At 35.5% G+C, this 12,904-nt stretch overlaps 1 protein-coding gene across 1 annotated transcript in view; it reads right to left on the bottom strand.

The window, feature by feature from the left end:
• Nucleotides 1-5,279: 5,279 nt before the first annotated feature.
• LOC136040331 (eukaryotic elongation factor 2 kinase-like) overlaps nt 5,280-12,904 on the bottom strand; it is a gene marked incomplete in the record, with an annotated part of 89,486 nt that continues 81,861 nt past the window's right edge. The window contains 1 exon segment of the mRNA XM_065724572.1: nt 5,280-5,636. Within this exon segment, the coding sequence (XP_065580644.1) occupies nt 5,428-5,636 (209 nt within the window).

Below are 12,904 nucleotides of genomic sequence, written 5' to 3'. Positions count from 1 at the left end.
ATAGATATATATATATATATATATATATATATATATATGTTTTTAATTACGTAAAACTTGCGAATATACAACATTCTTGGCTGTCCCATTGTCTGTGTATATAAATAGATTGTCAGGTTTACCGACTCTTGAACATGCAACATATAATTGTCCATGGCAAAAACAATCTGTATTCACATCTATACCTCATTATTCTAATGATTGCCCTTGAGTTTTGTTGATGGGGATTGCTAATCGAACATTTCCTGTGTCCCCGTCGTCATTTATATTTCCCCCTGTGCCCCCCGGCGTCCCCGTTGTAGTTGTGTCCCTGTGTCTCGGTCGTCAGTTATATTCCCTGTGTCCCGGTCGTCATTTGTGTCCCGGTGCTTTGTTGATGGTGATTGCTAATCGAACATTCCTTGTGTCCCGGTCGCTTTCTCTTTGAGTGTCCCGGTCGTCATTTATATTCCCTACTAGCTGTTGTTGCCTAGTTGCCTACTAGCCTAGTTGGTGGGGCGCTTCGCACCCCCCCCCCAAGCTCCCCCGCGCGCGTAAGTCGTTACGCGCATTATTAGTTACGTGCAATTGTAGTTGTGTCCCTGTGTCCCACCTGTGATTATAGATAGATTTATATATGTGTTTCAAACTACGTAAAACTTGCGAATATACAACATTCTTGGCTTTCCCATTGTCTGTGCATATACAAAGCCTTATGTACTAATAATGACGTCATATGCAAACGCTCTTTTACAAACAAACTAACATGCATACACACAACTCGTTTTATATAGATAGATACAATACAAATTAACTGCGTAAAACTTGCGAATATACAACATTCTTCGCTGTCAAATTGTCGCTACATATAAATAGATTGTCAGGTTTACCGACCCTCGAACATACAACGTACAATTGTCCATGGGAAAAACAATCAGTATTAAGATCTATACCACATTTTTCTAATGATTGACTTGAGCTTTGTTAATGGTGATTGCAAATGCTAATCGAATTGGGAATTGCAATCTTTTAAATTGAAAAGGCAGATCCGTTGGAATCATGGGAATGCGAGGAATAAGAACAGCCTCACCCTCAAAAGGCCCTGTCAAGATTGTGGCCTCTATTAGGTTTTCCATTATTTTTTTTTACGGCATGTCGCGTGCCATTGCAAAGCTTTGGTGGTTGATATTTCTTAAAAGTATTATTAGTACGCATATTTTTAGTTGTAGCACGTGTGGTGGAAACCTGAAAGATCTATGGAATTTAAAAATTCATATGGATAATTAACCGCTTCATTTGGTTCCAAAACTGTGTCGACTGACTTGTAAAGGACTGCCTGGTCTCGAATCTTGGTCAAAACAATATTGTTGATTTTGTGGACTCTATATTTTTGGGTGCAAGAATCTTCCAGCCTGATACCCTTTTGAGGTATACCCTTTTGGGTATCTTCCAGCCTGATATTGTACGATTTCGTCGATATCTTTTATTTCGGGTTGCAAGCCAAAAACTGCCATGTCACTGCCTTTGTTGACGTATTTACATATGTATTTGATTGCCTTTACGGAGTTACAGTATTCAACGTTTATGTGTGCATTATATGTTTTTGATAATAATGGGGAATATGGAACAACTCACTGGTTATCTACTTCGATGGTGGTACCGTTACGCTTCTTTATTATTGCTGTTTTACCTCCATCTTCAGTAGATCTTCTTCTATATTGTGGGTAACCATCATTGCCAGTAATTGTGTTGGATACTAAAAGTCGAGGATATTGCTTTGTGCACTTTCCTTTGGCCATGCATGGTGAATTTTTGTTCAGTGCACCGCAAGGTCCATGTATCATATTTTTACAATAATTTCATATAACCCCTTATCGACATTTTCATCAGGTATTTCAGCGGAAATCACATTATCAATTTTGTTCGAAGCAATTTATTATGTAGCCAGATTAGTATATGTGCGTGTGGCAAACCTCGTTTTTGCCATTCCACTGAGTACATCCAGCATCGCACTGACCCAAACACTTCAAGTTTTACTATGTAGCTTATCAGTGATTTCAACTTTTGCCGGAAGACACGGGCCGTAATGGCATGTCTATGAACCGCCGATTGTCCCTTGAAGTAAAAGCTGCTGTATCTCGTCCCAAGATTGATTACATGTAAATGTAATAAATAAATCTGGACGACCATAGAGACGAACATACGCAATAGCATCTTGAGCATATTCATGCATATGACGGGGACTGCCAGCATATAACGAAGGTAAAATTGTTAATCTTCCAACGTTTGTGGTATTACCGTCATTTACAACTGCATCTCGCAAATGAATGTATTGTTTAGAGCGGAGCCTTGGTCTGATTCAGGCGGATATATAGCAAACGTTCTGATTCAATTTTAGCATACATATCAACGACATATTGGTGAAGCAATTGACGGCATTTTAAAATATAATTTTCTTCATCCTGCCGAATCACATGATACAGGAACATAATAGAGATCATAAACGACGTTAGGTGGAACTGGGATTCTTAACTACATCCAGCTAAAAATCCGAAGGCTTTTTATGTATTGGAGTTAAATTTGGCAAAAAAAGCTGTTTCTTTATTTAAAAAAATGATGAATGACATCATAATTTCAGGTCTCAAAAATGAGTAAATAAAAAAAACAAGGTTTTTTTAAAAACAAAGTAAGGAGTAACATTGAAACTTCAAACGAAAAGAAATTATTAAGAATATAAGAAGGTCCCTCCTCAATTCCTTGCACTTTACGCTAAAGTTTGACTTTTTGTCCAAATTCTATAAGAACAAATCCTGAAACACAAGGCTCATTTAATTAGAATAATAAGATTTTTTTTAATTCTAAAAAAAACTTGGCGTAAATTGAGGAGTCCCTTCCATGGAAAAGTCCCGTTCCCCCAGAAAACTTCCTCCATGGAACGATCCTACCACGTACCTCAACCCTCCATAATAACCTCCCATGCAAAAAAGAAAACATCTGTATATTTCCAAAAAACCAACACTACATGCAACAAATGATCAAATTCCATAGCTTTAAGCCCTTCTCCTGGGGACTGTGAGGGGCTGGGTAACCCTGAAATATTTAGTTATTAAATCTTTCGACTATGCTGAGCAAAATAGCAACCTAGAAATATTGATCAGACGACTCCGGGATAAATGGGGCGTGGGAGGCAGGCTAGATGCCCTCCAATTTTTCTAGTCACTTAAAAATGGCACTAGAACTTTTGATATTTTGAAAAGCATCAAAATTCGATTCTTTTCATGTATCTATTATTATCAAGACTCTGTTTCTCAGGCTTTAGGTTACTATTGAGCCGCATCCCGCCTTACTTACAGTTCCTTACCCCAAACTTCTTGATACATAGAGTCCACTTCGCTCTTTACTTAGCAGTACTATTTCGCTGCCTATGAGAGGTAACAGTATGTCAAACAACCACAGCTTAACAAAACACTACCGTTCTTCCTTTACTAGAGACAGATCTATTTAGTGATAAGAAGCTTATTAGATCTTTTATCTATAAGTGCGCGAAGTAAATTTTGGGTGTACCACCTTTAACACGTAATAGTAGAATTTCAGCTAATATAATGTCTCACTTTTTTGTGATTGTTCCGAAACAAGAGCGCCGATTCGCCTCATTCGCCTCCCAATTTGGTCATAAGCATAGCTTATATCAAGCTATTAGCTAGCGCCTTTGAATGTAATATTTACCCATTGTTTGTTGTACTTTTTTGTTAAATGTTTATGCATGATTATATAGACATTCCTTTATTTTTATATACTCCATAATATCAAAGTTTACGCCTATTTCTAGTGGATAATAAAATTATTCGTTAATATAAAAATTCATCGATTTAAAATTGGCAAGAGGAAATTTGGAAAAATTTAATAAAGGTGTAAATATCCCTTGAAATAGAGGGATCACGACAGTAATTGCACTATCAGATCCATTAAGTCAAAAACCCTCCATCGTATATTTCAAGCTCTCATATACAAAACAGAAAACTTTGCAAAAAAGAAACTTTGCAAACAGGAAACTTTGCATTCCTATTATTTGTACCACAAATCAAATTACTTGCTCAAACAAGGAGTGCATTCTCTTCTTCTTCCTGAAAAGTTCTTTTCCCTGAAAGAGGTTCTGCTCCTCTTCGGAAGTTTTTTTTTTCTTTTACATCACAAAAAAAGCAGGAAACGCAACTTTTACCGTTGTTCTCCCTTTAATTTACCCCTTTCACCCACTTTTAAGACTTTCACCCCAAAAACAAAACTCGCATTACCACCACAAAAAGGGCCCACTTAAAAGCTTTTGATTTTCATTCAAATGAGCCTCGACGTTCTATAATTAATGCAACTATCCACGGAACAAAAGAAGCGTCCGTGACCATCATTTCCAAACAAATTATAAATTCCTTAAATTATTTAGATAGGGGATTGAAACCACTGTTGTAGGGTCCTCTGTAACGATGAGTTTGATAGTGTAAAATCCAACAAAATCACCCCCTATTATAGATTTTTCCTCCTTTTCAAACAATTAGACAAATTTTCGACGAATTTTCGAAGAGTAATTTGGATGTGTATATTGATTATTAAATATTAATTAAATTATTATAATATATAAAAATAATTCAATTTTTATAAGGTTTAAGTTACTATTGCAATAAAATTTTTGTTAAGAACTTCGATCACTATTAACAAGTCACTCTTTGCTTCCAGTTCATAACCCACTATTCATCACATTCATCACACTATTTATCACAACATTCATCACAACTATATATCTTTTTTAATCCGTCCGTTATCATGATCATCAGATAAAGATCATAATAGGACAAAGGTCACTAGACTAAGCCTTGGTCTAGTGACCAAGAAACTTTCGACTTTCGTATTTTTAGAAAGTTAGGCCAATGCCAATGAAGATGGCAGGCATAGTATTTTTTTAGGCTACTAGAAGCTAAGAACTGGCGACACAGTTTTGATAAAATGAATTTAGTCGGAGTTAAACTGTTCGTGCCTCAAGTTTTGCTCCGCTGTTTTTAGTTTTATTTTTTGGACTGAGCCAGCAACATAAATTACAAGGGAGGGAGGAATTCTAAAAAATGAAAAATATCACGGTATCGCTTGAAATTCCCAAGATTTCTTAGAGGACTCATGCCATAGAAGTGTCACATAAAGTAACATGAATAATTTTGTAGCAAAACCGTAATTCTTCCAGGCGAGTAGATGAGTTATCTATAAATGGAGAAAATTGCCAAATAGCTGCCAAAATCAATTAGACTAACTTGGCGTTTTTTTTCTTTTTTCTTTTTTTGGAAGATTAGTTTCCACGGGAACTTGTTTAAAAGACTAAAATCTTGCCATACATTTATTCATATTTTTGCAAATCTTTGGGGTATATAGGCCATAATGGGTAAATGACTTTAGCCGTAGATTTAGTTATATAAATAACTTGCAAAACAACGAGATAACTCGCATCATCGAATCACTTAAACATACCTTTCCCAGAATCGAGTTTCCGGGACGGTCCTCTTTGGCAACTAAACTTCTTGACTGAATTTCATCTGCCACACAAGAAGGCTTTGACTTTCGCCTTAGAAGTTCTTGAAAAAGTAGCTTTTCCTCATCATTACTGGTCGTACTTCCGCCTAGAGAGAAAAAAAAGAAAACAATTAAAATTTAAAATTAATGTTTGCATAATTTTTCTTTTAACTTTATTATTATTTATTATGCTTTACTATATTTCTATTGTTACTATTATTTTCTAATTCGGTTATTTTATTTGTTTATTTTTTATTAATGTTTTATTTAGATTATTATTTATATTTTTACTATATTTTATTTGATATTTATTATATTTTTATTATAATTTATTATGCTCGATGCTTATTATACTGATGTTTAATGAGGTTTATTCTAATTTACCAAGAACAGTGAAAATGGAATCCTTTTCTTCAAACTGGTTAAGTTGAAATTTACACACCCATATACACCTTATACCTTAAAAATATACCCTTAAAAATATATATTTACCTTAAAAATTAGAAAAAATCACAGGTTTCAAGTAAGATTAAGTTGTAGGGTTTAGGTAAGAGAGGTAAAACAAGGACAAATTTATTAGGTGCCTTTGGAACTTCAACAATCTTTATAAATTTCAAGTTATTATATTCTGTACCAGGGAACACAGAGGTTTTGATAAGAGGAGAGGTAATTTTGAAAAATAGAGGAGAGGTAATTCTGAAAAATAAATTTAATGATACTTCATCAATCAAAAGGATTTTTATTTAATTAAGGGCACTCTTTGAGGGGGTGTATAAACCTGCTTCTTTGCTAAGGACCTCATAAAATGCCCAAAATGATGGTGAACACACTATCATTTATAATAGTTAATTCAAATGTGTTAATTCGTTGGGCTTAAAGCTACTCGTCGAGATTTAGCCTTATCAAACAGTTCGTGGTAATGAACTGCAGTAAGGAGCGACCCGGTTTCAATAGTAACCAAAACTCTCAAAAATAGAATTTTGATACCAATAATTACATCAAAAGAATCGCATTTTAATGCTGATTTTAAATATATAAGTTAGTCTTGCCCATCAAAAGTTATGAGCCTGAAAAAATTTGCCTGATTTTGGAAAATAGGGGGAAACACCCCCTAATTGTCATACAATCTTAACGAAAATCACACCATCAGATTTAGCGTATCAGAGAACCATAATGTAGAAGTTTCAAGCTCCTATCTACAAAAATGTGGTCATTTACACACTTTGAAACGAACGAACAGAAATTACTCCGTATATGAAAGGGGATTTTTCTCCTCAATGCTGCCTAGGAGGAGCCAAGAAGCTGGTTTTTCCTCTTTAAAATTTAATGATCAGGGCTTGCATATTCTTAGGTCACGGTTAGCGGGTCGCTCATGGAGTATTTCTGAAAATGAATCTGACATACATTCTTTGTTTAATTCGTTTTATGATTCTTTGAAAGAAGTTACCTTGGATACATGTGATGCACCCCGGTCGAATCCGGCATCGAAAAGAACAGCCCCCTTTGAATCCTTGGATGACTCCTGGACTCCTTAAAAGTTTGAGGAAGAAAAATAATCTTTGGAAGGCTTACAGGTCCTCTAAGCCATTTTTGCGTGATTTTCGGCTTCAACTTTTCAAAGCTAATAGAAGAGTTTACAACTCGCTTTGCCGACAGGCTAAATCGTTATTTTATAATAGAAAATTCTCTGCGTGCGGTAAAGACATTAGGAAGACATGGCAAGTAATCAATTCTGTTATCAGGCTATCTTCTCTGCCTCCTTCTGTCCCTTCAAGTGTTGTGATTGACGGCAAAAATGTAGAGGGTGAGCTAAAAGTTCAAGATGCGTTCACTTCCTACTTTTATAATATCCGCAAAACTACAGCCTCTTCTGTAAGTCCTTCTTCTTCTCCACCTGATTTTACGTCTTACCTTGAACCGCCTTGTCCTAAATCAATAGCATTGGAACCTGTCTCTGAAGCTGAAATAGCCAGAATTGTCAATGGTTTGAGGGGTTCTTCATAATCTGGCCAAGACCGTATTCCGACTAAGGTTGTCAAGTTTATTCTTTCGGTCATCGTGTGTGCCCTCACGAGACTAGTCAATCTTTCTTTTGAAAATGGTGTCTTCCCACGTTCTCTAAAGCATGCTCGTGTTATTATCCTTTTTAAAGGTGGATCAAGGAATGATCCTGCAAATTATCGCCCCATATCTCTTTTACCAGTGTTTAGTAAAATTTTTGAAAAAGCTATGCTTTCTCTATTTCTTAATTATAAACACTTTTTCGTGATTTTCAGGTTGGTTTTAGGGCGAAGCACTCAACTGAGCATGCATGTACAACTCTCTTAGATTATTTAAATTCAGCTCTTGACTCTGGTTTGATACCTGCTGCTCTTTTTCTTGATGTTCGAAAAGCGTTTGACTCATTAACACACAAGATTCTTCTTTTGAAACTGTCTCATATTGGTATAAGAGGGAATGCTTGTTCATGGTTTCTATCATATTTATCTGGTCGAGTCATCCCGGTTGATCCGCACTTTTCTGCCCTTCTGGAATAGAGTTTGGCGTTCCACAAGGATCCGCCATTGGCCCATACTCTTTTTAATCTATGTCAATGACCTTATTAATGTGGTTAAAAATTTAAAACCTACCATTTGCTGTCATCTTTGTCAACCAATATACGTCACTAATTGTGACATGAGTTTGTCCTTACCGGATACACTTATTGCTTTTGCTGATGACATTACTCTTGGCACAACTGGTAGAATTGAGTCTTATCTTCGTTCAAAGATGATAGCCCCTTTTGAAAGAGTTATCCAGTCGTTTAATGTAAATTATCTTGCCTTAAATATCGGAAAGTCATGTTTTCTCATTTTCTCCAGAGTTTCAAAGACTTGCCCTGACTTAAATGAAATACACGTATCAAGAGGTTCTCTAAGTAGAACTATGGATCGTTACGTTCGATTCGTAGGCATCTTCCTTCAAGCATCATATAGATCTGATTAAAATTAAAGTCTCCAGGAGTCTCGGAATTCTTAGAAAGCTCAAATACATATTTCCAGGGTCGATTCTTGGAATCTTTTTCTGCAGCCTAGTTCAGTCTTATGTTTCACATTGTTCTGTTATTTGGATGTCAACTTTTCCCTCGTCTCTAAAGCCAGCTTCAACCCTCTGACAGCTTGCAACAGGATCTGGAACATGCTCCCAGAGTTCGTACAAAGCAGCCACTAGTTTGGTATGCTCAAAAATTATGTTAGAGATTTTCTTGCTAGTAACTATTTTTTTTTTATTCCGGCTTCCCTTGGAGTTGATTTTTCTGGATTGAGTTGGATATTGAATTGAATTGGTGAAATCATGTGCTACCCCCTGCCTAGCTTGTCATTTTTGGGGATTATCAAGGTTGGCGACTCAATTTTGTTTTTGTATTTTGTTTATATTTTTTGTGTTGGTATTTTTTTTTCTCCTCTGTTCTTTCTCGGCCATGGAGCCTTATGGGGGAGATTGTCTTGAAGTAATTTTTTGTTTATGAATTTTATTGTTAAATAAAGAACTCAGTACTCGGAACTCATGTGTCTATATAGGCTGTGCCTAATTTTACTTATTGAACTTTTTTATACAATAATACAAATTGAAAAAGTGTAAACTGGATTAGTGTAAAACTTGTCTGACTGGTTTTATCAAGACTTTAGACATTTCACTGTGAGACTGTTATTAATGACCTGAATCTACTGTCCAGCCTATACAGACATACAGTTGCGCGGAGTCGTATCTTGCCCAAACCTAGCGCTTCAACACACATCATTAGACTAAGCGTTAACCTCCGGCGCTCCCACAGCCAATCAGCGCGGAAATACCTTGGCTCTATTCCGGGAGCGAAAACAATCATTTCTGTTGTGACTACTTATTTCTGTAGGTCTATATAGGCTGCGGTGTCTGGTTTTGACGCAGTATCAATTAATGTCGCGACGATAGCTATGTGCTGCTTTTGAAAAACATTTAAGCAACTGTGTGTCTACATAGGCTGTGATGTATTGGAACAGGTAGCTTCGCTTGCATCCAAACCTAGCTATTATGTGTTGCCAGGTGTTTATGAGGAGGGAAAAGAGATGAGAAAATCGGTTAATAATTTCAAGATAATCGTTTATTAAAGAGGAAAAATTACAAATTAAGGGCCAATTGTTCCGTGAATTTGGCTGTTCCCAGTAGCTCAATTAACGCCCTATAAAGGAAATTGCTTGTTCCGCTCCCTGTGGGTAAAATAAGAAGCTTTTTAGGTGAGCGCATTCACTTGGCTATTTATTTAAATTTATTGGAGGGGTTCATTAGAAATGACAAAAAACAAAAACAAAAGAAGCAGCAAGAGCTCGACAGTTCAAATGACATTTCAATGTCATTTCACAGTTCAAATGTCATTTCATTCAAATGTCATTTCAAATGACAGTTCAAATGTCGAGACATTTCAAATGTCTCGACAGGCACATCGCTTGAAGAATTGTCAGTCGAATCGTTAGCTGACAGCATAGCTATAATTTTAGCAACAGTAAAGGTTTTTTTTTTCTCTCTTCTGGTTATAACTTAATTTAGTTGTTTTGTAATATTTAGCTACGTTAGGTGCTGCTAAAAGGGAATGGTAATTTTTTTCTTCTTTTTTATTATCAAATTATGAGAGTTGAGAGCGTGCATTTAATTGTGACTGGTATTCGCCTTATTTGACACCACAGACCCTTTAGTTCTTTATCAGATGAAGATTAGAGAACTTGTTCTTCTCCTTGGTGCTTATAGCATAGTTGATTTGGAAAATCAGAGGGTAAACTTTTATGATTGTTTTAATTAAAAGTGATAATAGAAATTTGGATTTTATTGTTCCTGCTTCTGAACCCCCCTGAAGATACTAAATTTAAATTAATTATGATATTAATGATCTTGGGTGTCAGCATGTTGGATCACATGATTTTAGTATTTTTCATTTTAATTGCCAAGGCTCTAATAAAACTTTTGATTTTTAGTTAATTTAGCTAATCTTAGTTTCTTCTATGTTCTAGCTCTAACGGAGACTTGGCTGGGTGCTCCTAACTCTGCTCTTATGGATAAACCAGGGTACATTTCGCTTACACGGAACCGAGAGCTACGTCAGCACAGGAGTCTTATGTACGTTAGGGTGGTGCTTGTTTGGTGAAAAAATTTTTTTTTGGTTTTTCTAGGTGTTACCCCCCACAATTTTTCCTTTCCATGTAAAAACACTACTGGGTAAGTATGAACCTTTTTAAATAATATTTAAAGGTAGCTCAATGGCCTAAAAGATTACAATACAGATACAGTTATTTACAACGGATCATATTTAACGTAGAAGTCCATTTACTCAAAACAATTTAAATAATGCAGATAAAATTATTCAGTAGTATAGAAGTAATTGTCTGCAACTTTATTTGCATCATAATAATGATATTATTTTTCTTTAATTTCACATCTAATTTAATTAATTATCTGTTGTAATATCAAAAATAGTGACGCGAATAATATACATATTGTCACACTTTTTATCAATACTATAGGCCTAATAAAATAACAGCAATAATGAGGGTAATACTGTAGAGATGTAGATTAATACTGTGAAAATATAGTTTAAGTTAGTCAGTATAGTTAGTAGTCACAAATTAAGTACAGTGTATTGCATATTGCACAATTATTAGATGCAGAATGAAGAAGTCAGCTGTCGATTGTCGACAGCGTTTCCTTTTTGCTGTCAGGATATAACTTTTGACTAAATTCAGGATATATCTTCACGTACATTGTACATGAAGATCTGCACGTGAAAATCCGTGATGATCTGCACAAATATAATGAAATGGTGTGTGAAACATTAGATTACATAATATTGATGTATATTTAGTCGGGACTCCCTCTAGCTCTATTCAAGAATTCTTTGAGAACTTGCATGAACAGCTGGCAAATGTACAATAAGTACTTAAGTACTTATAAGTACTTAATAAGTACTTAAGTACAATAAGGCAATAAGCATAAACCTTGTTTCATTCTTGGTGATTTCAACATCAACATGCTAGATATCGAGTCTTCGATGACTCCGTAACTTTTAAATCTATGTCTGTCTTATGGTTTAGTACCTACGATTAACATTCCGAGTAGAGTTCCTAGGACTTCCATAACGCTTTTGGACAATATATTTTCAAATGTACCTTTTAGATCTCCAGGAGTTGTTGTAAATGTTGAATCTGTCCACTTTGGACAGATTCATTTTTATGCTGTATTGGATTATGTTTATGCTGAATTGGAGGTAGAGTAGTAAAAGTCCGGTAGTTTTTGATAAAAATACCCTTGTAAAACTAAATAATAATTTAGATCAAGTTGATTGGATGTCCCTGCTTGGAGAAAAAAATGATGCAAATAGTAAATTTGCGCTTTTTTATGGTAAGTTATTGGAAAAGGCTAAGGAAGTGGAAGTTGTTAAGAATATGAGAGGGCGAAAACATAGTGGAAAGAAGCCACGGATAAAACAAGACCTTCTTCGGAAAATACATTTAAGAGATAGATGGTTTAAGTTACAAGCTTTAGAACCTACAGATGAGAACAAAGAACAATGCCGTGTTTTTCGTATTGGTTTGAATAATTTTCTCCATAAGGCTAAAAAAAGGAATTTTAGCTTGAAATTTAAGGAAGCTGAAGGAAACTCATTGAAGACCTGGCAAATAATCCGTAGTGTTATGGGTTAGAGTCCTAGTATACTACCATCTGAATTGACAGTAAATTAGGCCACAGTAATTAGGCCACAGTAATTAGGCCACAGCTAATTAGGCCACAGCTAATTAGGCCACAGTAATTAGGCCACAGCTAATTAGGCCACAGCAATTAGGCCACAGCAATTAGGCCACAGCTAATTAGGCCACAGCAATTAGGCCACAGCTAAAGATGATTTTACGATTTGCAATGAGTTTCAGAATCATTTAATTTCAGAAGGTTCAAAAATACCCCATACAATTTCCCCATTCCCGGGAGATTCACCTCTTAGATCCACTGTAATGCCCCCTATAGATGTATCCTTGAATCTAAAGAGGATTACCGGTGGAAGAGCTAAGAAATACCACGTATGCCAGGAAAATAGTTCGTCTGGTAGTGACTTGATGAGTTTAAAAATTCTGAAATGTATTTTTCCATCTATATCTAGCATTCTAACATCATTGATTAATGATTGTTTCAGACAAGGCAAGTTTCCAGATTGTTTAAAGTATGCAAGAGTGACACCGGTTTATAAAGGTGGTGACAGAAATGATCGTGATAATTATCACCCAATGTCAGTTTTGCCAGTTATTTCTCGTCTGATTGAAAAATGTTTTAGTTCTCGGTTAACCACATTTCTTGAGAAGTTTCGTCTTTTGAATAT

The sequence above is a fragment of the Artemia franciscana genome, chromosome 20, assembly GCF_032884065.1.
Source record: "Artemia franciscana chromosome 20, ASM3288406v1, whole genome shotgun sequence".
NCBI classification, from domain to species: domain Eukaryota; kingdom Metazoa; phylum Arthropoda; class Branchiopoda; order Anostraca; family Artemiidae; genus Artemia; species Artemia franciscana.
Note: the sequence above shows the minus strand (reverse complement) of the source record. Positions and strands in the feature narration are given on the sequence as shown.